At 57.3% G+C, this 24,061-nt stretch overlaps 1 protein-coding gene across 1 annotated transcript; it reads right to left on the bottom strand.

The window, feature by feature from the left end:
* Positions 1-831: 831 nt before the first annotated feature.
* On the bottom strand, positions 832-15,508 carry PLXNB3 (plexin B3). Its single transcript, XM_055565281.1, has 37 exons — positions 15,409-15,508; positions 15,026-15,186; positions 14,180-14,293; positions 11,686-12,729; positions 10,866-11,045; positions 10,283-10,411; positions 10,102-10,202; positions 9,537-9,666; positions 9,254-9,410; positions 9,055-9,163; positions 8,861-8,975; positions 8,654-8,779; positions 8,465-8,581; positions 8,103-8,196; positions 7,847-8,016; positions 7,532-7,683; positions 7,192-7,297; positions 6,536-6,666; positions 6,175-6,351; positions 5,888-6,080; positions 5,550-5,792; positions 5,297-5,458; positions 5,058-5,209; positions 4,814-4,914; positions 4,501-4,724; positions 4,177-4,355; positions 3,939-4,005; positions 3,361-3,688; positions 3,150-3,253; positions 2,964-3,060; positions 2,540-2,718; positions 2,242-2,402; positions 1,853-2,000; positions 1,650-1,714; positions 1,505-1,580; positions 1,353-1,427; positions 832-1,102 (listed from the first exon to the last, which is right to left on the bottom strand). The coding sequence occupies exons 1-37, from the start codon at positions 15,506-15,508 to the stop codon at positions 998-1,000; spliced, it is 6,072 nt and encodes a 2,023-aa protein (XP_055421256.1). The 3' UTR covers positions 832-997.
* Positions 15,509-24,061: the final 8,553 nt, after the last annotated feature.

Raw genomic sequence — 24,061 nt, 5'->3', positions numbered from 1 at the left:
TGCATGGCGTCCCTGTGGCTCCCTGGGTCCATCTCTGCCTTGCTCCCTGGCTCCAACAAGTGCACATGTCCATGTGGGATGCACAGGGAGGTGTCCACCCTGACCCTGCCCTCGGGGAATCTTCAAGTGGAAAGCAAAGGAACCCATGGCTGTAGTGGTCCAGGTCACACAGCCTTCCAAAGCCTGTGACCCTGGGGTGGTAGCCAAGGGACCAGGTTTTGAAGAATCCGGTCCCTAAAAACGGGGTGGGCAGGGGAACCTCCAGAGAGGGAGCAGGACACACTGGAGACCTCTGTGGCTGGTCTTGGCTGAAACCAGCTGTGGGTGTGGAAGGCGAGGTGGGGCGAGGGGGCTTAGGTGACCAAGGAGCCCCCCAGAGCCTGCGGGCACGAATGTGGGGTTTCTGCAGAGGGTCATGGGCACTTTGGCTCTTTAGAGAGAACACGCTGATTGTTCCTGGGAGGGAATGGAGTCAGAATGGAGTAGAGGGAGCTTGGTAGTAACTGGTGATCCCGAGATGGGACATACTTGGTTCTACATCCCTGTACCAGAAAATAGTTGGGAAGGTGGGGTGGGCATAGATGGTGGTGGGAGGGCAGGGGCACCGTTCCTGCAGGGGTCACGTGAGGGAGGAGAACAAGGCCTTGGGGTCCTCTTTTTAGCATGCGGCAGAAGTTCTAGCTGCGGGCTGGGGGCTGGGCCAGGGCACCCAGGAGACTCACGGGGAAGGTGGGGCTGGGAACTGGGCATTTTCTAAAAAGACATGTTTGCGTTTTATTTCCAGATGTGATCCTCCAGCAAGCACATAAATACAGTGAGGGAGGGGGAAGGATTGCTATAAATTAGAAAGAAGCCCCCCAGCAGCGTGGCAAGGAGGGAGAGGGGGAGGCCCTCCCACTCTGTGCAGACTACGCCTCGGTTACGGGCTCCATCCAGGGCTCCATCCTGGGTCGAGTGCGGGAAGGCGCGGAGATGGTGGGTCCTGCTGCCGCCTGACTCACAGTTCGGTCACCTTGTTCTCCACCAGCGCGGCAATCTGCTGCAGGCGGCAGGCCAGTTGCATCTTCTGGCCCACAGGATCCTCCTCCAGGGCACCAATGATCTGCCAGGGCAGAGGAGGCCGCCTGAGGCCTCGGCCTCTGACCTGCCTCCATCTCAGTAGCAGGCTGGGAGCCAGACCTTCCTATCGAATCTTCCTCCATGAGGAAGCCAAGCCCCTTCCCCAGCCCCAGGCCCTTCCATTCCTCTGCCTACACTGGACCTGGACACTCCCGCCCCCAAGGGAGACTCCTGGGGCCTCCCTCTGGGCTCCAGAGGCACGCCCCTCTCCTCAGAGTGCCCCCAGGTCTCACCTGGTCATAGTACCTGTGGATGTGGGTGTAGAGTTCTTGCAGAGCTTGCAGGCAGTGGGGAGCCGAGGTGTAATTCTGGGGGAGGCACATGGTGGGTGAGGCCCCGGCCCAGACCTTGAGCCCCCAGCTTCCCCCTTCCCCTGTGTCCTCACCCCCGAGAGCTCAGTCAGAGCTGAATTCATCTCCTGGTAGCTCGCTGGAGGGCTCTGGCGAATATCAGAGTAGTATCTGCAAAAGGGCACAGAGTTAGAGGCAGGCAGCCCAGAAGGTCCCTAGTCCATGATGCCCAACACCTACCTCTCTACCATCTGCTTGTAGCGAGGGATCTCCCGGGCGTAGAGCAGTTTGTTCACTGGGGAATCCTGCTCCGGGCGGGGTGGGCATAAGCGGGGAGGTGCCCCCTCCTGGCCCCATGCCCCGTGGGGGTCAGCCCCACCCAGGGCTCAGTGCAGAGCCCCTGTGGCTACCCTCCACCCCGGCCTGCCCTCCTCGGCCCTCACCCGGCCCACTTTATGCTCCGAGACTGTGCAGGAGTCCATGAAGGTCTGGGCGATGACGGCGAGGACTGCGTCCACATTGTCTGACACCCGCACGTCAAAGATGAGCTGCGGGTTCTTCAAGGTGTTCACCCAGAACCGCAGCAACAGGCTGGAGACACAGGCCAGCCGTGGAGTGAGGCCCGGCCAGTCCAGCTCAGCTCCTCCACCTGGACCCCCGTGGCCCTGAGCTGCCTGGGGAGCTGGCCATACAAGGGGGGGAGGGGGGGCGGGGGGCGACTGGTCACCCAAGGTGACGGCCCCCAGGCCTGGGCTCCTGTCCTGGCCACGCTGGCAGTGTCTTGGTCTCTCTGGGACTCCTCTGCCCGGGGCCAGGCTGGCAGGTGACACACCTGTTCGTCTTCCAGATGTGCAAGGTCTCCGGGTCCTCAATGCTGTGCTTCTCCGCCAGCTCATCCAGGAAGTCAAACAAGTACTTGACGGCGATGGGCACGGGCCGATTCACGCTGAGGATGGCTTGGAAGGCGTCATCCACAAACTTCTGCAGCGTGCCCTAGAAGGCAGGGGATGGGGCAGTTATTTTGGGGGGTCAAGGTGGGGGGCCCTTCGAGCTGCGGCCAGCTCCATCGTCCCACAGCATCTCCCCGGCTCTGTCCAGGTGCCCTTGCTGAGCCTCCCCGGGAGCCCCACCTTCATGGACAGCAGGCGCGTGAGGTAGATCTCCGGGATGGCCTTGGCCCGTGCCCGCTCCCGGTCCCGGTCCCTCAGGCTGCTCCGCCGCGCCTTGGCTGCCTCGGGCTCCTCAGGGGCTTTCACCAGGTGCCACAGACGGACCCCACCCTCCTCGCTATCCTCCAGCATGGGGGTGTCTGAGGGTGCAGAAGCTGGGCCTCAGTCCTTGGTCCCCCTGCACCCATGCCACCAGCTGGGGAGCTCCAGCTCGCACCCAGGAGCTCCCTGAAGGTGACATGCCACCACCCTCGTCCACCCACGGGCCTGGGCCCAGTAGGGAGTCTTGGCTTCCCCGCTGATGAGGTGTTGGGAGACCCAGGTAGGGCCGATGGCATGGCCTCGAGCTCCTTGGGGCCTGTGGTCCCAGTGGGACCACACTCACTCTCCCCCGATGGGCAGCTGGGGGCCAGGCTCTGGGAGATGATGCCTCCTCTGTTGTGCAGCTGGGGGATGAGCCTCACCGTGGCTCCGTCTGGGACCTGGTGGGGAGGGGGGCAAAGGCTGGGCTCCTTCCCTTGCCAAGCCTGAGGCAGGGGGCCTGCCCCCCCAGACCCCACCCGCCAGGCACCTTGTAGTGTTGCAGGGTGTTGAGTCTCTTCCAGCGGTTCTGAGTCACCGATGTCACGTCCTCATCTGACAGGGTGAGGTGACCCGCCAGGCCTGAGCGCCACTCTGGGGGTGCGAGGAAGGGACCCGGGGGAGCCAGTGAGCCCACAGCCCATTCCTGCTGGACAGAGCTAAGCTGCCAGGGGCAAGGAGAGCCTGGGGCGGGCACTCACCGAGATCCAGGGTGTGTGCCGAGGGCCTCTGGGAGAATGGGGTGCCCTTGTAGATCTGATCCAACACCTTCTCCTTGACCTGAGTGATTGTGTCTGTGTCGAGCACCCGGGTGGGGATGTGCAGTGCTGTGTTGCTCCTTGATGGCCCGCCTGGCCCCGGGCTGGCCAGCACCATCAGCGTCAGGGCCCGGAATTCCACATCCTCCCGCAGCAGGCGGCTGTCGTTCAGGGTCCGTTTTGCCTTGCCTGTCACTGCGTCCACGGGGCCCTTGTCCACCTGGTACTGGATGGCCCGGAGGAGCATGTACATTGGTTCACCAGCCACTTCCTGCAAGCATCAATCCGGGGATCAGCCGGCTGCATGAGCTCACAGGGGCAGCTGGCTGCGCGGAGCCAGGGCAGAGGGCGGCCCATGCCAGCAGGCTCGGCTTTGCATGCGGCCAGGGCAAAGGTTCACCACCTGTCCCTTACCGACACCCTGCCCTTGTGCCTGAAGCCCCCTGGGAGGGATTGGGCCACAGGTCAGGGAGGCCCAAGGCAGCAGCCCTGGCATGGGGTGAGGGGAGAGGGGCCCTCACCCTCAGGAAGGCGTACAGGCATATGGACACCCAGTTGGTGAGCAGCTTCTCTGCCATGGTCTCTGTCCTGCATGGAGCGGGCCCCAGGTCAGAGGGGCTGCGCAGGGCCGTCTTGTCCCCCACCCAAGGCCAGTGGCAGAGAACAGGCAGGGCTGACTTGCCCTACCAGTGGCTCGGGACCCAGCTGGCCGCCTGGGGCTCCCCAGGCCCACCCTGCCCAGAGCTGTCCAGGGCCAACCTGCGCAGCATGAGCTTGGGGTTCTTGTGCACGTAATGGGAAGCTAGGTCACTGAGCAGCGTCCTCATGATCTCGGTCAGGTACTCGAGCTTGCTGTGCAGTGCCAGGGACAGCAGCGAGGCCACGTGGCAGCGGTCCCGCTGAGAGAAGCTGGGTTGCCCCTCCAGGGTGTGGATGAGCTAAGTGGGAGTGGCAGGGCACCGGCACTCACTCTGGGGAGCCTGGCAGCCCGCATGGCCTCCCACCACGCAGCCCATGTCTGCCGACCACCCAGCCTCCCTCTTCGCCCCAGGCCCCCCTCCAGCCTGCCCGCATGGCCCTCACGGTCAGGAGGAAGAGCTTGCTGTTGAGCAGGTTGGAGAGCTGCATGAGGCCCTGGTGCATGGGTGCGCGGCGACCCTCTTCACCCGGCCCCTCGACGGCTGGCTGCAGGGTGCCACCACTGCGCCCGGGGAAGAGGACCCGCTCGGCGTAGGTGCGGTAGTCCACAAAGGGGATCCCGCTGGCCTCCAGGTCGCTGCTGAGGTCAGTCATCTCTGTCATCAGGTCTGCAGGCCGGGAGCCACCGGGGTCTGAGCTCGGGAGCGGCTCTGCCCGCGTCCCGCTCCCCCCGCCCACCCTCCCACCCCCGCCCCACCTGTGAACTCCTTGCGGCACTGGTCACCTACGCCGATCTCCAGGTTCTCCAGCTGCACCAGAACCTTCTGGTAGTCCCGCAGGGCTTGTTTGCTCTTGTGCCTGCCGCCGGGGGACCGAGCGTCAGCCACACAAGCCGGCCTGCCTGGGCCGAGACCCCCAAGCCCAGATGGCCGACTGTGGGGCACCCTTGCCATAAGTGAAGAGGGGACTGGACTGGACACTAGCGTGTATGTGATCCTCACCTGTACATGAGGGTCAGGAGGAGCACGGCAGTGATCAGCAGGGCTGCGCCCACGCCCAGGCCCACTTGGGCCTCCACGGGGAAGGCAGACAGCACGGGTTCCACCTCATACTGGACCGGGCCCAGCGCCAGGTGCACGTTGCCCATTTGCACCTGGGGGTGGTGGGAAGCACAGGATTCCTGAGCACTGGCTCTGATGGCTCCGGCTGCCCACCCCTGTGCCTGGGGTCCCAGCCTCACCACAAACTGCAGCAGGGTGCCCGAGCCATTGCTGGGCTGTGGGACCCGCGGGGGTGGCTCACAGTACAGGTGTGTGAGTGTCAGCGTCTTCACCAGGCACTCGCCGTCGCCAATGTGCACGCGGACTTCCTCCTTGCTGATGGCCAGGTTGAGGCCCTCGCCCTGGGAGGCCGATCACGGGCCTGAGTGAAGTCACTCAGCCTGTGTCTGCAGGTCCCCCCAGCCCCCCAGGACTGCTGGCGGAAACCCTGACCTCCACATCCAGGATGTGGCCTGGCTTGAGGCGGTAGGGGCGGGTGGGCCCCCCCTCATGATGGAGGGGGGCCAGCCGAGGGTTGGGCTGGTACAGGAAGTCCTGGCCCCCACTGGCGCTGGCAAAGTCCACATGTACGTTATCCAGGCTGAAGAAGACCCGCCGGGGGCTCGCCGTGTCAGGCACCGCGGGGCTCCGGCAGAGGAGGAGGGTGGATGAGTTGATGGAGCACACGCTGGAGCACTGGGAGGGGGCAGGCCGAGGTGGGGTGAGCTGGGGACTCCCGGCCCGCCCCGATCCCTTGCTGAGCACAGCCTCGCCTGCCGCTGCAGGCTCACCTGCAGCCAGCCCCGCTCCAGCTGGGTACAGGCCTGGGGGGCCGCAGCTGGAGCCTCGCAGCCGCTCCTAGGGGTCCGGTCCTGGGACTGCAGCTTCACAGCGGTCCCCTCCGAGGTCTCCAGCCACACGGACAGCAGGGGCTGCTGTACCACGTCCAGGCCTGTGCCCCTAACTCGGATCAGCCGCCCGCCCCTGCACCGGGACGGGACTCAGCACGGCCCGGGCAGCCCGGCCCCATCCTGCCACCCCACCCTGCTGGCAGGGTGCAAGTGCACCAGGTCCTTACCCCCGGAAGCTGACACTGGGCTCGGCTGCGACGAGCTGGGGGTTGGCAGTGTAGTGGAAGGGGCTGGCGAGCAGCAAGCGCTGGGCCTGGCCGAAGACCACTCGGACCACTGCATCTCCTGGGCTAGCCTGGGGCATGGTGTGGCACACGATGGCCTCAGGACACACCGGCTCTTGGCTGCAGGGTGGGGAGTGGTCTGGCACCTTGGGTTTGAGCCTCAGCCTAGCCAGCCCGCCAGAGACCCACTTTGCCTCTCCCACCAAGGGCAGAGACCCCCCACCACCACTGTACGCCAGGGGACTCGGGCCCGTTGGGAGCACCCCCAGCTGGCAGCGACCAGCTGGAAGCAGGAGCCACTTACATAGGGCAGGGCTGGCTGCCCACAAAGGCGCTGATGTTGCCTCCTGTCTGGAGGCGCTGTCCGTGGATGGTGAGCTGGGTTCCCCCTGCCTGGGGGCCCCTCTGGGGACTCAGGCTCAGCAGGACAGGGTCCTGGGAGACAGGGCAAGCTAGGGCAGGCATAGCCATCTGGCCTGGCATTTCCTCACCTTGGCTCCAGTCCCTAAAGCCCTGTGCCCCACTGCCATGCCCCACCAGGGGGTGCTCTGGTCCCCTCCCTGTGTCGTCTTGTCCTCAGCCCCAGCTCTAAGCCCTAAGATGCTGTCACCTCCTCGGGGACCTCATCACCTCCTCGGGGGTGCTGTCTGTGCCAAGGGCTTCCTGGCTCCGGAAAGGGCCCCGGACAGGAGGACAGGAGGGCTCAGGCTGGCACCTGGAGGCATCTCTGCTCTCCTGCATCCCTGTGCCCTCCTCACCCTCCCACCTTGGCCCCCAGCCCACCCCACACTCAGTGGCCAGAATGACCCCTCAGATCACATGGCTTCCTTCCTGGACAAGAGGCAACTCTTCCTGCTCCCCTCAGGTCAAGTTGGAAGTGCTTATCCAGACATCACTAGCCTTCTGCCCCTTCTTGCTACAATCCCCCGGTATGGGCACACACCCTGGGCAGGCACTGACCTGGTAGGTGAAGTACTGGGTTGAGATGCCTGGGGGCCGCCCTTTGATGGCCACTTGGATCGGCCCCATGGTGCGGTTGGGGGCAGGCGATGTGACACACACGATCCTGGTGATGGAAAGCCCATGGCTGCTCAGGGGCCCTTGCCTGGCGGGAGCCATGGGGCATTTGCCAGCCGCTGCCCAAGGCCCAGCCCCCCTCCCTCTGGTTTATCATCCTTTGGTGCATCTGACCCCGGGCCCACGTGTCTTGGCTCCAAGCCTCCCTTCTTTCTGGGTGGCCAGTCTCTGTGGGCCTCCCTGGGATGGCATCCCTCCGCCCCTGGCTACCAGTATGCTTCACCGGGTCGAGATGCGGTAGAGAGATGGCTCAGGCCTGCAGGGCCGGCCAGCCACGCTCACAGCGTCCTGCACGTCGGCGAAGTCCCGGCCCAGGTTGGAGCCCTGGATGGTGAGAACCAATCCGCCCTCAGGGGGGCCAGTCAGGGGCTCAACCTGTAACCGAGAAGGATGGTGAGGGAATGCCCTTGACCCACACCCACTGAGGTGGGGTGGGCAGGGCTGCTAGGACCAAGAAAGTGGGGGCTAGGGGTTTAGGGGAGGAGGCGGGTGGCTAGGCCGTGGGGGGGGGGCGGTGGGTGCAGGTTCAGGGGCTCACAGTCTCGATCCTGGGTGTGGGACACAGCGTCTCCACGGCTCCAGGTGGGCATAGCGGCCCATAGCGACAGGCAGGCTGGCCGTGGCTGCACCACAGGCAGCCCAGACTCCCATTGGCTGCCTGGCAGTGACTGCAGTCAGGGTGGCCCACAGCGCAGTCGTACAGGGTCACTGGTGGGGGGGGTTTAGGAGGCATGGTGAGGCACCCCCGCCGGCTGCATGCCCTGCCCTGCCCACCCCACCGCCCCCGAGCTGACCATGAAGACTGTGGGCATTGTCCAGCCGCTGGCCCTCGCCACGGGTGACGTAGATGGGCACCGGGAGCTCCCGCTGGACCATGGAGGGCTGGAACTGGGAATGGAAGGGAGGGTCAGGCCCAACGCAACTCAGAACTCCCAAGACCCCCGCCCACCTCCTCCGGGAAGCTCTTCCCCACATGGATGCCCCCTCACCCCTGCCTGGTGCAGGGCACATCTCCCAGCCGTGGCCTGCCCAGAGCAGACCTCATGGGTGTCAGTGGGTTAAAGTGGGCAAGCGAGCCCCCGAGGGCCTGGGACAAGCCCAGGCGGCAGGAGGTGTCCAGCGGCAAGTGAGACTGGGGGGTCGGGCACCTGCCCACCTGCTGGGCCTGGCAGTGAATGAGGCCCGAGTCCCCAGACACCTCCTCCAGGGATGCTGGCAGCCTCTGCAGTTGTCCGGGCAGCTCCAGCCAGCAGTGGTAGGAGGCAGGCAAGCCCTAGGGGGTGTATGCCGTCAGCAGCCTGAATGCCATCGTCTGCCCCCGGCCCCCACCTGCTGGAATGCTCACCTGGAAATGCTGAAGGTTCTGCACGCGGAGGGCCAAACGGCTCTCCCAGCCCACTGGCACCAGGAGGGGGCCCACCAAGCCCTCGACCCGAGGACAAGCCCCCGGGCCACGCACCTGGATGTCCGCCTGGCCAGAGGAGACCGCTTAGCGCTTTGGAAGGCAAGGGGCCTGGGGCGGGGGGGTGTGGGGCAGGGTGGATCCACTCACCTCTTGGGTGCTGTAGATGGTCCTCTCGCCCTCTGGACAGTGTTCTCCATACACACAGTGGCTGCTCTGGGGGCACCAGTGGCAGCGCCAGAGGCTGCCCACACAAGCACGGCACCTGGGAGGGCAGGGGGCTGCTGAGATGGGGCACTGTCTAGGGTGCCCACCCCTACCCTGCAGCCAGGCTGGGCACTCACGGGGCAGCTGCCTCCAGGGCTGTGACTGCACTGCAGTCATAGAAGGAGAAGTTGGTGGCAGCCACGGGCACGTCCTCGAACATCAGGGCCAGGGGCAAGGTGATGTGGTCTGGGAGGGGGGTGGCAGCGGCAGGGCAGGTCAGGTGGCTCCTGCCTCTTCCAGTTCCCGCCCTCACCCCTCACCCCAGGGGCCCCTCACCTGTGCCTGGAGGGTTCAGTGGCAGCTGGTCCTGGGGAGGAGTGACGCAGGCCACCTGGGGCCCTTCCACATGAGCCAAGCTGTCATAGTTGCCAAAGGCACAATGGAAGTATTCGTCCATGGCCAGGGTGGGCAGCCGGGGTATCGACAAGGTGACCTAGGGCACATGCAAGGAAACCCAGCAGGTGGGGGCCTTTGGAGGGGGCCACGGGGCTGAGGCAGAGGGGTCCAGGCCGGGAAGGTGTGGGCAGAGGCAGAAGGAGAGAAGGAAAATGGGGTTCACCTGGCCCTGCTCCTGGCGGGGGTGTTGGGCCGGTAGCACGCTCTCAATGTGCAGACAGAGGCCGTCCGCGTACGTCCACAGCCACTGGTTGGGCTGGGTTGCCCGCCTGCATTGGCTCTTGCGGGTACACCTGCGGGGCAGAGGCCCGATGGGGCCTTGCATGGGACTCAGGCTCCCTGGGTGATGGGCAGTGAGGGGCATGATACGGTCCAGGTGGAGCACAGCAAGCGGGGGGCAGGGGAAGGGACTCCGCTCAGACAGGAAGGGGCTGACCCCGCAGGGCCTGGGGGCTGACACACGGCCTTTGGCCTTGACTGTGAGTCGAGGGCTGCTGCTGCGGTGGAGACGAGCACACGGACCTGAGTGAGGGGCGCCATCAGGGATTGATTCCTTGGGCTGCCAGGTGGAGGGGAGCTGGAGTGGGCCAGGGGGCACCTGAGAGAGGCCGACAGAGGCCTTGCCCAGCCTGAGGCAGTGTTGGCAAAGGGACCCCAACCAGGCTTGGGGAGGTGGACTGACCTCCAGGCCCACCTAGAAGCACTGCAGACACAGTGTCCCGCCTCACCTGCCCTGCAGGACGCACCAGCCACACAGAGGGTCCTGGGCCTGGAGGCAGCTGCTGCAGTCCGGGAGCTGTGGGCAGGCTGCCACGGGTACCCGGGCCACCTGGACAGGAGGCAGAGGGCAGAGGTGGTGGGTGCAGGGCCTCAGGCTTCGTGTGCCTGGGCCCCTGGGACAGCCCTCACCTGCTGGGACGTCAGCACGTAGAGGTGGCTGCCGCTGCTGTCCACGAGCAGGTCGGGGCTGATGGCCGAGCCTGGGGTCCCCACTTGCTGTGAGTGGTACACCTGGCCTTGAGTGCCATTGAGAAAGACCTGGGGGAGTGGGGGACAAGGCTCGCTCTCAAGATGGCCACAAGCCAACCATTCGGGGCAGGTACTGTCATGGCTGGGGTTCTAGGGGAACCTCCTGGCCCACAGAGCCGGCTCCCATTCCCCCCAAGACAGGGCAGCTGGGCCAGGCCATTGCGGGTGAGGCAGGCCCCCGGGCATCCAGTGTGCCCAAGTAGCCTCCTCGATTGAGCCTTACCCAGCTAAGGGAGACACGCAGACCACGAAGAAGCAAGAGTCCCCTGTTACCAGCTGCAGCTGCCGCGGGACATCCCTAAGCTACACATCCAGAGGTGGAAGGAGACGGATGCTTCTGTGAGCCGTCCCAGGGTAGGAGGGCATCCAGTAGGGCCACTGAGGCCAGTCCCGGCCTGGCAGCATAGAGGCTGGGCACCGGGGGGTCTGGCTGAGGGCCGCCTTGCCTTCCTCAGGCCCTTACCTTGTGCAGCTGGCCCCGGACATCCCCCAGGAAGGCGATCGTGTGTCCGTCCGCCTGGAGGGCCGCGACAGCACTGATGGAGTATTTGAGCTGCAGCAGAGGTCCCGCCTCCACGGGCTGGCGGCCTGCGATGGGGCTGGGCGTGTGCTCATCGCCACAGGGGTATGACTCTGGGGAGTCCTGCAGAGATGAGGACGAGCGGGGAAGGAATTAGTGCCCAGAAGAGGGAGGCCGGAGGTGCCTTCCCTGGGCCCTGGTCTGCAGTCCGTGGAAGAGGGCAAGGCAGCTGGTAGGACATGCCCAAGGTCGCACCTAAGAGGGAGAGACGATGAGCCTGGAGACTTAGCCTAAGCTGGCCCTCCGTGTCATCCTCTAAAGCAGAGGTCACTGGTAATGGGGAAAGCATCCAGCCACCCTTGGCCAGACAGTGGCTGGATGGCTCAGAGAGTCCCTGGTGGCTCAGACAGTGAGAGTGTCTGCCTACAGTGTGGGAGACCTGGGTTGATCCCTGGGTAGGGAAGATTCCCTAGAGAAGGAAATGGCAATCCACTCCAGTATTCTTGCCTGGAAAAATCCCATGGACGGAGGAACCTGGTGGGCTACAGTCCATTGGGTTGCAAAGAGTCGGACACGACTGAGCGACTTCACTTTACCCTTGGCCAAGGACCTGTGACAGCCGCGGCTCTGGGCTGGGAGATGATTCAGGTCCACAGAGGGCCAGGGCCAGGGAGGCAGGCTGGGATAAGATAAGGTTGCCAGATGCCAGCGTGCAGAGTCTCAGGGGACAAGGCAGGGGTGAGGCCTGGGCCCAGTCACTCACGGGCGGCAGGGTGACACAGCGCGATGTGACGCCATATTCCACGGTGGCTTCCTCGGTGCCGCTGGGGCCCCGGCCGCCCGCCGTGTAGCAGAGGCGCCGGGCCCGCTCCATGCTGGCATCCAGCTCGGCCAGGGGAAAGGCGCACAGGGCCGCCTGCACGCCCCTCAGGCCGGCGGCAAAGGCCCCCAGTAAGGCTCCTGGGGCAAGGGCAGCGGCCTGTATGAGCCCGTGGCCCCGGCAGCTGAGGGGCACTTCCACGTAGGAGTAGAGGTTGGCATCCCTCAGGCAGACCCGGGCCACATACGAGCGATACTCGGCCTGCGCCCGGTCCCCGCGGCGCCAAAAGACAAAGTAGGCCGACTGGGCGTCGGCGAGGGCCGCCACATAGCTGTTGTTGTAGTCGGAGAGGTCACCCACCACCAGGCGGCCCAGGCCCTCGCTGGAGAAGGGCTGTGGCCCGGCCAGCTGGCGCACCGTCAGGGGTGGCACCCCCGCCGATAGCTTGCCTGCCAGGCCCCGGGCCACCAGCAGGAGGTCCCGGTCGGGTCCAGACACCACCAGGCCCACCGTGGGCACCCCCAGGGTGTTGGCGGCCACGAACTGCCCGTCGCCTGGGTCCTCAGCCCGGTAGAGGAGTTCTGCCACATCCTCCAGCCGGCGCTTCTCGCACACACCCTGCCGCACCTGCCCGCAGGCCACCAGCTCCCGGGCCCGCCCGCTGACCAGCAGCAGCTGGTTGGTGTTGTCCGTGAGCCGGGCCTGCGGGCACTCGGCTGGGTCCCGGAAGGGCACGCAGTCAGGGCTGTCGAGGACGGGACCCGTGATGGCCACTGACTCCAGCTGCAGCTCAGGGCTAAGTTGGAAGAGGCGATTCACCGCACCCACGTAGAGCGCCCCCTGGCCCGGTGCCAGCGCCAAGTGGTGGAGGGTGGTGTTGGGTGCTGAGAAGTGGTGCGCCCCGGTTGGGGTGGGTGGCGGGCACAGCAGTGGCAAAATGAACAGCAGGCGGGCACCCGGCAGATGCCGGGGTGCCATCTCGGGGCCCTGGGGGAGGCCAGGCAGGAGGGCGCAAGTCAGGGTGGCCATGGGAACTGAGCGCCGGGGAGCAGGAGGGACAGGCAGACAGAAAGGGAGGGAGAGAAAGGCGGATAGACAGAAGCAGAAAGCTGGGGCAGACAGAAGCAAAGGGAGAGGAAAGAGAAAAAGTCCAAGCGACTGGGGGACCAAGAGAGGGATGGAGAGTCCCCAGGGATGACAGTGGGGTGCCCATGCATGTGCAAGGGAAGAACTTTCTTCATCTTCCACTTTATATGCAGATCCTACAAGGCCACGAGAAGACCTGCAGAAGGACTGAGTCACCGAGAGAGGAGAGACCCCTGAAAGACCCTATAGACAGCAGGGGCCAGTGGCCAGGGCCAAGACAGAGAGCAGAGGGCTTGGGGGATAGAGGAGGGTGTGGCCCAGACTGAGCTGGGGGTCCTCAGTGCCGAGGCAGGGGAGGTGCAAGGGACCGAGAGACCACCCAGGGTTCAGGGATCAGGGGAGGCCAGTCCTTTGCTCCATGGCTCCAGGAGCCAGGGGTCCACCAGGGTCTGGCATGGAGAGTGTTGATGGGGATAGGGTATGAGAAGACAGGGCAGGGACTTCCTTGGTGGTCTGGTGGCTAAGACTCCATGCTTCCAATGTAGGGGCCCTGGGTTTGATCTCTGGTCAGGGAAATTGATCGCACATGCCACAGCTAAGACCCAGCACAGCCAAATAATTAAATAGGAACTTAAAAAAGACAGGGCAGAGAGAAGACAGGCAGAAAGAGTGGGCCCGGGGGAGTGAGAGGAGCGCTTGAAGGAAAGCTTGAGCCAGGAGTCAGGCATCCCCGCACCCCAGCCTTCAGCCATTTAGGGTCCAGACTGGAGGGAGCCCCCCGCAAGCCCCCACCCTGCCCCGGCCCTGTAGGGGCCCAAGATCGAGCCCGAAGCAGAAGGCTCTGAGTGGGGTCCCTGCTGCGCCTTCCAGCTCACCTCCTGGCCAGGGGCAATTAGTAGCCTTGCATGGTGCCCAGGTGACAAGATGACACGTCACGAGCCCCTGGGCCCATGACCTCCTGAGCCTCCCTCCTCCTGAGCCCAGAGGCAGAGCCCCAGAGACGGGGCAGAAAGCAGGTCCTGAGTTGTTGACTGAGGGTCCCACACTGTTGGGGGTGCGGGCAGGCACCAGCCAGGAGGGTACCCGCGGGCATTCCATAGCCAGCAGCTCCAGCCCCCATGGGCGTGCCAGCTGCTGGGAGAGCCCCCGAGGAAGGCCCCTGCGCCCTTATCTCGGGGGCACAGACAGGAAGGTCAGGCCTGCCTCGGGGACTGGGCCATTTCCTCTGGAGCCCGGTATCAGCGGCCGTGTCTGGGGCGGGTCTGAGGCTAGAGGGCCTGCAGCTGGAGGTGCTGGGCAGGAGACCCCTGGGCTCCAGGCTCTTCTGTGCTCGAGGGACTCGGGTACTTACCCCGGCGGACAGCAGCAGCAGAGGCATCTCCTGGGTGGCGTGGCAGACACCTCCTGGGTTCAGCTGCCCCGGGGCAGTGGTGACGGACACAGGATGGCTGTAGGGGGCATTGTCCTGAGTGGGAGGGAGACAGTCGAGGCTTGGCCCCATTCACATTCACCCCGCAGGAGGAGGGGGCCGGGGCCTGGCAGGCGGGCTCCCCCACAGCTGGCAGCTTTGTCTCTGCCCCAACAATGTCCCTTCTGTCTGGAGGCCCAGGCCAGGGACCCACTCTCTGGTGTTCCTAGTCCCACATCCAAGCTGCCCTGACCCGGGGGCTCCCTGTCACTTCCCACCCCCAGGGAGACACCCCCCTGGGGATCTGGAGACAAAGGGGGCAGAGTGCCTTCAGCCAGAAAAAAATGAGACCCACACAGCCAGTTCTCCCATGCCCACCCGGTGCCAGCCACCAGGCTCCTCTCTGTGTGCCCCCAGGGGTCCCTGTGAAAGGCCTGGAGGAGGTCACGGAGCGCCGGCCCCCCCGAGGGTCAGCCCCTGCATGGGCAGTCTCACCCTCTGCAGCCTTGGCGCCTGGCTGGAGGCAAGCCTTGGCCCTCAATGCCTGCCTTTGTCGCGGCCGGAGGCAGGGGAGAGGCCGGCCAAGGCAGCACCCCCTGCAGGGAGACCTCCCCTTATGCCCCCAACTCCCCACCCCCAGGGACTGGCAAAGTCGTGCCAGGTACAATCTGGTGCCAGTGGAGGGGGCCGTGGCCAAAAGGATGCACAGGAGCAGATGGGCACCCAGCCTTCAGCCTCGGGTGGGGACAAGACTACCAGCAGGTGGCCAGCTTCCCATGCCAGGCTCACATGGCCCCGTCTGCACACCGAGCTGACAGTGCTCAGGCCTTGGCTGTGGGGTGGGAACCAGTCAGGGTCCCCCTCTTGCCCACGGTGTGCAACCGCAGCAAGCTCCAGGGCCCAGTGGCAGTGGCAAGGCTGGCAGCCACCTGGCTGGGCCGGTTGGGTAGCTGTGGGGGTGGGCAGCAAGGTGGGCTGCTTCCCTACCCCCTGTGCCCTGCCCAGTGGCCAGAGGCACCAGCTCTCCCATTTGGGGCCATAATGGGAGTCTTACCACCCAGCTTTGGGGCCACCCCCCTGGCTGGGGTGGGGAGATCCATGCCCCCCACTCCCCCACCCTTGACCTGGAGGCCCCTGAACCCTGTGCCTGGCCAGCCCCGGCTCCTGCCTACCTGGGTGGGGCTCCTGGCCGGGGCCGAGGAACAGCTGGCAGTGCCAGGAATGAGTCCCGGCCTCCCTCCCCACAATGCAATCGCGCCCAACCCGCCTCATCCCGGTGGCCCAGCCTGGGCAGTCCAGCCCCTCCATGCCCGCCCCTTTGCCCAACGGCTCAGGGCAGGGCACTGCTGCCCTCTCCTGGCTTTGGTGGGCAGAGGTGCAGGGGCCGGCTGCTCACTTGCCCAGAGGAGATGGTGCCCTCCCATGGCGGGACTGGCAGGCATGCAGTCCATAGCCTGCCATGAAGTGCCTACTGAGTGCCAGACGTGACCCCGGCACTGGCACCGTTCAGAGACAAAGCCCACTGCTATCTGTCTCAAGACATTCCTGGATCTAAGAGGCATAACTACCTACCAGCGGATGAGACCTCAGCTCATCTGTGGACGGCACTGTGGATCACCAAGGACGGGGACTCAAGTCTACGGGTGCTCAGGTCCTCTAGATGTACAAACTGGGTTTAGAAAAGGCAGAGGAACCAGAGATCAAATTGCCAACATTCATTGGATCACGGAGAGAGCAAGGAAATTCCAGAGAAGCATCTACTGCTGCTGCATTGACTACATGAAAGCCTTTGACTGTGTGAATCACAACAAACTGTGAAAATTCTTTAAGAGATGGGAATACCAGACCACCTTACCTGACTCCTGAGAAATCTGTATGCAGGTCAAGAAACAGCAGTTACAACCGGACATGGAACAACAGACTGGTTCCAAATTGGGAAAGGAGTACGTCAAGGCTGTATATTGTCACCCTGCTTATTTAATGTATATGCAGAAAGCATCATGCAGAATGCTGGGCTGGATGAAGCACAAGCTGGAATCAAGATTGCTGGGAGAAATATCAATAACCTCAGATACACAGATGACACCACCCTTATGGAAGAAAGTGGAGAGGAACTAAAGAGCTGCTTGATGAGACTGAAAGAGCAGAGTGAAAGCTGGACTAAAACTCTACATTCAGAAAACTAAAGATCATGGCATCTGGTCCCATCACTTCATGGCAAATAGATGGGGAAACAATGGAAACAGTGACAGACTTTATATTTGGGGGGCTCCAAAATCACTGCAGATGGTGACTGCAGCCATGAAATTAAAAGACACTTGCTCCTTGGAAGAAAAGCTATGAGAAACCTAGACAGCATATTAAAAAGCAGAGACATCACTTTGCCGACATACATGCACATAGTCAAAGTTATGGCTCTTCCAGTAGTCATGTACAGATGTGAGTGTGGCTGTGGCTTAGTTGCTCAGTCATGCCTGACTCTTTGCGACCCCATGGACTATATAGCCTGCCAGGCTCCTCTGTCCACAGGGATTCTCCAGGCAAGAGTACTGGAGTGGGTTTCCATACCTTCCTCTGGGGAATCTTCCCGACCCAGGGATTGAACCTAGGTCTCCTGCATTCAGGCAGATTCTTTACTGTCTGAGCCAGTTGGACCTTGGAAGGCTGAGCACCGAAGAATTGGTGGTTTCAAACTGTGTTGCTGGAAAAGACTCTTGAGAGTTCCCTGGACAGCAAGGAGATCAAACCAGTCAATCCTAAAGGAAATCAACCCTGAATATTCATTGGAAGGACTGATGCTGAAGCTGAAGCGCCAATACTTTGGCCACATGATGCAAAGACCTGACTCCCTGGAAAAGACCCTGCTGCTGGGAAAGGTTGAAGGCAGGAGGAGAAGGGGACAACAGAGTATGAGATGGTTGGATGGCATCACCGACTCGATGGACATGAGTTTGAGCCAGCTCCAGGAGTTGGTGATGGACAGGGAGGCCTGGCGTGCTGCAGTCCATGGGGTTGCAAAGAGTTGGACATGACTGAGCGACTGAACAATAGCAACAAGTGCATCATGGAGAGCTTCACAGAGAAAGTGAGGTTTCAGCTGACTTTGAACCACATGGTCTTACCCCTACTGTTGTCCTCCAATGAACAAGGGCTGGTCTTAGCGTTTGCTGTATGTGAATTCATTCAGTCCTTCCAATGACCCTGGAGGGGGTTGCAGTTACTTCCCCTGGTTCACAGGTGGGGAAACTGAGGCAGGCGAGGTTAGGGAACTTGCACCGAGTCACATGGCTTGTAAGTGGCCAGGCCAAGAGTCAACCATGGGCTGCTGCCTTTAACTATCAGGCCCTGAGGCCCTGAAGCAGGAAGCAGGCATTGGGTGGGAGGGGAGAGGGGATCTGCCTGAGGCCAAGCCTGCAGTTGACACACCCACAGAGCATTTCCTCCAACCTTGAAATCAAGTTGGTTGAGGTGGTGAAGGCAGGAAAACCCAGGAGATCCCTAGAGAACAGGACTGCCAGTGGAGGGGAGGACGGGGTGGGGGGTCCACAAGGCAGAAGGAGGTGGCCAGTGGAGCCGGTGAGGTCTTAGCCTGAGAAGCTTGGCTTGGGGTGATGAACTCTGGGGGTGAGTGATGGTCACAAGAGGGAACTTGGGAGACCAGGGTGTCAGGGGAGGTGAGCCACCCAGAACCTGAAGGTCCAGCAGATTCAGAGCGTGGGTGCTCAATGAGTTGTCTTCGTCTACACCTTTCATCTCCAAGGCAGAAGGCCAAATGCCCAAGAAGGGGCCTAGAATGGAAGGGCCTAGAAGGGTGGGATCTAGAATCTCTGGGTGGGGCAGGCTGCTGGCAGAGTGATGGGGCAAGGGTCTCTGGACACTAAGACTGGAAGCAGAGACAAAAAAAATGCAGATGTCTCTGCGTTTCAAGACTGGAAGGACTGTCCTTCCCCCTGCCCATAGAAAGTTTTAGAATTTTCAAATCAGCTTGTCAAGTTCCAGAAAAAAACCGTTGGTACTTTTTTGAGCAGGTAAATGGAGATTTTGTTGAATTTTGAATCCCTTTCTAGACTAATCATCTCTAAAATATCGTTTCTCCATCTCTAAGCATGGCACCTCTCTCTACTTATTAACATCATTTGAGTACATTTTCCCCTAAGGACTTGCACATCTCATGTTAGATTTATTTATTATTTGATGCCATTAGAAATGGTATCTTTTTTTAAAAAAATCACTTTCTGATTGTGTTGCTGGTACATAGAAGCACAACTGGTTTTTAAAAAATTGAAGTTAGCTGATTTACCATATTGTGTTAGTTTCAGGTGTACAACAAAGGAAACACAGTGGACTTCGGTGTACGGATTTTGGTTTTTTTGGCCACACAATGTGTCACGTGTGATCTTAGTTTCCTGACCAGGGATCGAACCCGGCACTGGAAGAGTGGAGTCTCAACCACTGGACCACCAGGGAAGTGGTTGTCTACTTCCGGTGTATGGATTTTGTATCAAGTAACTTCATAAATGCTTGCATGAAGTCTAATAATTCTTTCTGGATTCTTTTTTTGTGGACTCTTCTTGGTTTTCTACTTACACAGTCATACCTTCCACCAGGAATGAGTGTTTTGTTTTTTCTTTTTCAGTCTTTTTAAGTACAATTTCTTTTTCTCACTGTATTTCCCTAGACAGTACAAGGTTGAATGGAAGCAAAGAGAATATTATTAAGATTTTATCATTAATTATGATGCTTGCAGGGGGTGTTTATAGACACCTTTATGAGATTAAGGAAGTTCCCTTCCTGTCCTAGTTTGCCATATGATGAATGTTATCAAATATTTTTCCTGAATGGACTGAGTCGATGGATGATAGAATTTTCCTCCTTGCATCAGTTAATGTGGTAAATTATGTTAATTGATTTTGTAATTTTAAACCCCTCTTTCAAAGAAATGCTTACTCTTGTGCTTCTCGGACTAAACTCAAGTTTGTCATGGTGTATTGGCGGATTGGTTTTGTTGCTGTTTTTGGAGCATTTCCTCTTTTTCTGTTCCCTGGAACAAATTATCTAATTACAATGGTTATCAGTTCCTTGAAGGCTTGATAGAATTCATCTATAAAATGATCTAGGCCTTCCTTGTTTTTGCAGCCACCAGCCCCTCTAACCATACATTTTAAATTACCAATGTCTTTAATAACTGTGGGACTGTTCAGGTTTTCTGTTTCTTTTTGAGTCAATTTTTTGTATTGTGGTAAAAGAATGCATAGTATAAAGTTTACCATCTTAACCATTTTTGTTTACATATCAGTAGTGTTAAGTATACTCACATTGTTATGAAACAGATTTCGTGGTAAAAGAATGCATAGTATAAAGTTTACCATCTTAACCATTTTTGTTTACATATCAGTAGTGTTAAGTATACTCACATTGTTATGAAACAGATTTCCAGAACTTTTTCATCTTGCAAAACTGAAATACTATATCCATTAAACACATCTCCTTTTCCCCAGCCCCTGGCACCCACCATTATACTTTCTGTGTCTATGAATCTGACTACTCTAGGTACCTCACATAGGTGCATATGTGCTAAGTCACTTCAGTCATGTCCGATTCTTTGCAACCCCAAGGACTATAGCCCACCAGGCTCCTCTGTCCATGGGACTCTCCAGGCAATAATACTGGAGTGGGTTGCCATTTCCTTCTCCAGGGGATCTTCCCGACCCAGGGATCAAACCTGTGTCTCCTGTGGCTCCTGTATTGCAGGCAGATTCTTTACCTATGAACTACTGAGGAAGCCCTCACATAGATGGAATCGTGTATTTCTCTTTTGTGACTGGCTTATTTCACATAACATAATGTCATCAAGGGCTACCCATGTTATAGCATCTGGTTGGATTCCCTTCCATTTTGTGTATAGACCACATTTTGTTCATCTATTCATCTGTCAGTGGACATTCAGCTTGCTTCTGCCTCTTGGCTATTGTGAATAGCACATGGATATGTATATGGGTCTACTTTCAGTTCTTTTGGATATATACTCAGAAGTGGGAATGCTGGTGGTAGTTCTGTTTGCTTTTTTGGAGAACTTCCAGACCATTTTTTTTTTTTATGGTAGCTTGCACCACTTTACAATCCCACCAACAGTGTACAAGGCTTCTAATTTTTCTACATTCTTGCCACTATTTGATGTTTTCTGTGTTTTTTTTTAAGTAGTAACCATTCTAATGGGTGTGAAGTATTTTATTGTAGTTTTGACTTACATTTTTTGATGATTAGTGATGTTGAGTATGTTTTCATAGGCTTGTTGGCCATTTGTGTATCATCTCTGGAGAAATGTCTATTCAAGTCCTTTGCACATTTTTTAATCAGGTAATTTGATCTGTTGTTGAGTTGTCAGAGTTCTTTGTGTATTCTAAATATTAACCCTTTATCAGCTATATGACATAAATATTTTCTCTCATTTTGTAGGAGGCCATTTTACTCTGTTCATTGTATCCTGTTACTACACATACGTCCCCAGTGTCAACTGGAGGGTAACATTACCAATGACTCTGAAGCCCTCGTATACCCTCCTCCTCCCTTGACAGAGGCAAGCACTATCCTTACTTTTCTTTGTACTTGGCACAAATATGGATAATCCTTAAACAATATACATAGTTTGGTTTTATATTTTTGGAATTTATATAAATGGAGTCATACTGGATGTATTTTTCTGTAACTTGTTGCTTTAGTTCCATATTACATTAGTGACATGAATCCAAGTTTGAAACATACAGCTGGAGTTTATTCATTTTTATTGCTGAATAGTTTTCCATCATATGACTGTAACATTGTTCTGCTGTTAATGGACACCTGCTTTTTTTTTTTCTTGGCTTTTGCCTATTATAAATAAGGCAGCTATGAATGACCTGTACACATAATCTGGTGTATTTGCAAAAGACCTTCTATAGGATACACTCAGGAGTGACACTGTCAGGTTGTAAATATGTACATCTTCGATTCCACTGGGGTTTAGTTGCTAAGTCGTGTCCAACCCTCGCGACCCCATGGACTGTAGCCCGCCAGGCTCCTCTGTCCATGAGATTTTCCAGGCAATTCTACTAGATAATGCCAAATTGTTTTCCAGAGTGATTGTACTAGTTTATATCTCCCCCACAGTGTACGAGTTCTTGCTACTCCAGATCACTGCCAACACATGGCATTGTCTGACTTTTTGTTGTTGTTCAGTTGCTAAGCCTTGATTCTTTGTGACCCCATGGACTGCAGCACGCCAGGCTTCCCTGTTCTTCACTATCTTCCTGAGTGTGCTCAAACTCATGTCCAGTGAGTCAGTGATGCTATCCAACCATCTCATCCTCTGTCGCCCCCTTCTCCTTTGTCTTTTTCATTTCTATCAATCAGTGCATGGGACTAAAATGATATCTCACTGTGGCTTTTTTTTTTTTTTGACCGTGCTTTATGGCATATGGGATCTTACTTCCCCAAGCAGGGACTAAACCCACACTGCCTGCATTGGAAGTGCAGTCTTAACCACTGGGCCCCTAAGGAAGTCTTCACTGTGACTTTATTTTTTTTTAATATAAATTTATTTATTTTAATTGGAGGTTAATTACTTTACAATATTGTATTGGTTTAGCCATACATCAACATGAATCCACCACGGGTGTATATGTGTTCCCCATCCTGTACCCCCCTCCCACCTCCCTCCCCGTACCATCCCTCTGGGTCATCCCAGTGCACCAGCCCCAAGCATCCTGTATCCTGCATCGAACCTGGACTGGTGATTCGTTTCACATATGATATTATACATGTTTCAATGCCATTCTCCCAAATCATCCCACCCTTGCCCTCTTCCACAGAGTCCAAAAGACTGTTCTATACATTTGTGTCTCTTTTGCTGTCTCGCATACAGGGTTATCATTACCATCTTTCTAAATTCCATGTATCACTGTGACTTTAATTTGCATTTCCACAGACCTTCTTTTCTAACTCACCAGAGAGTAAAGTCAGCTCTTCTGCATGTGGTGGGACAAAGATGTGAGAATCTAGCAGCTTTTTATATACATATATGTATGTATATATATATATAATTTATGTATATAATTGAAATACATGTGATCTAGTAGCCTCTTACACAGACTCTCAATAGATCCTCCTGTTCCCCACCCCAGCACACATACACACACACACACACACACACACACACACACAGTATTTCTACTGAGTTATCTGGTGCTTCCAATTCTTGTGGAAACCAGCCTGTGCTTCCGGCTGCCTCTCAATGCTGTTTTCAACAAAACCAAAGGTTGGTACTTTGAAATTAGTTCTGCTTCCTCAAAACACTGCAAAAGTGATGGTAAGGGGATGACAAGTGAAAAAAGGAATAAATGTACCACAGAAAAGGAGTACCTTTCAGGGGCTACACAGGTGTCCACGCTTCCATGCTTTATCTAGAGCCTCTCATTACTGGCAAGGGATGTGGCAGCTGTGATTCTACCTCTTTTCCCTCCTGACATCATTTATTTGGATACCCTCTCCTTTCATTCTTGCCAGTGAAAGTGAAACTCGCTCAGTTGTGTCCGACTCTTTGCAACCCCATGGACTATACAGTCCATGGAATTCTCCAGGCCAGAATACTGGAGTGGATAGCCTTTCCCTTCTCCAGGGGATCTTCCCAACCCAGGGATCGAACCCAGGTCTCCCACATTGCAGGTGGATTCTTTACCAGCTGAGCCACCAGGGAAGCCCGTCTTTCTTGACAGAGCCTTATCTATGTTACTAATTTCAGAGAACTTTTAGTTTTATCTTTGTTTTTTCTCAATTTCATCAACTTCTACTGTCTTTGTGAGTTCCTTCTTTCAGCTTTGAGTTTATTCTACTGTGGTTTTTCTGACTTCCTGTGTCGGGGTTCAGCTCCCTCAGCTTAAAGCTGGACGTTTCCTCATAAGTCCTACTTGAGCTACATGCCGCACGTCTTCATTGTTGTTCAGTTCTAACGTCTTTTAGATTTTCATTATTATTCTTCTGGACCAATAAATTATTCAGAAGTGTATTTGTAAATATAACTATGTAAATTTAAATTTTCAAATGTGGGAGGACTTCATTTTAGCTTTATCATCCATTTATGGGTTTATTCTATTGCAGTTTGAGAACATGCTCTGTGTGATACTCATTCTAGTATTTGTTGAGATTTGTTTTGTGGCTGAGAACACGGTGGGTTTTAGTAAGTGTTCAAGGTGAACTTGAAGTGTGTACCCCCTAGTTTTCGTGTATCTGTTAATCAAGCTTGTTCAATTGGTGCTACATTCTTCCCCCTTTTGTCTGCTTGAGCTACCAATTGGAGTGAGGGGTAGTGTGACTTATTGTGGTGAATTTACTAATTTATTAATTTTTCCTTTTCCTGCTTTTTTGTTTGATGTACATTTGAGGCTCTGTCTTTAGGCAGCTACACACACACCTTCAGAATGGTTCAGTTCAGTTCAGTTCAATCGCTCAGTCATGTCCGACTCTTTGTGACCCCATGAATCGCAGCACGCCAGGCCTCCCTGTCCATCACAAACTCCGCTTCTCAATGGATTACTTCTTTAATCATTGGGCAGCAACCTCTTGTATTTCTAGTAATGATTTGTGCCCTGAGGTCTACTTTGTCCAAAGTTAACTTCTGTCCATTAACTTCCTTTTGAGTGATATTCACTGGGTATGTCTCTTTCCATCGATATCAATTAGGGTTTGGTGGCAGACCACAGAACCATTCTAGCTTTGTAAATTGAAAAAAAAAAAAGGATTTATTATCAAGTAGGGACAACTTGCATAATCTTTGCAAGAGACAGGGGAATG

Source organism: Bubalus kerabau, chromosome X (genome assembly GCF_029407905.1).
Source record: "Bubalus kerabau isolate K-KA32 ecotype Philippines breed swamp buffalo chromosome X, PCC_UOA_SB_1v2, whole genome shotgun sequence".
In the NCBI taxonomy this organism is placed as follows: Eukaryota; Metazoa; Chordata; class Mammalia; order Artiodactyla; family Bovidae; genus Bubalus; species Bubalus kerabau.
This window is presented reverse-complemented; position numbering and strand designations above follow the sequence as displayed.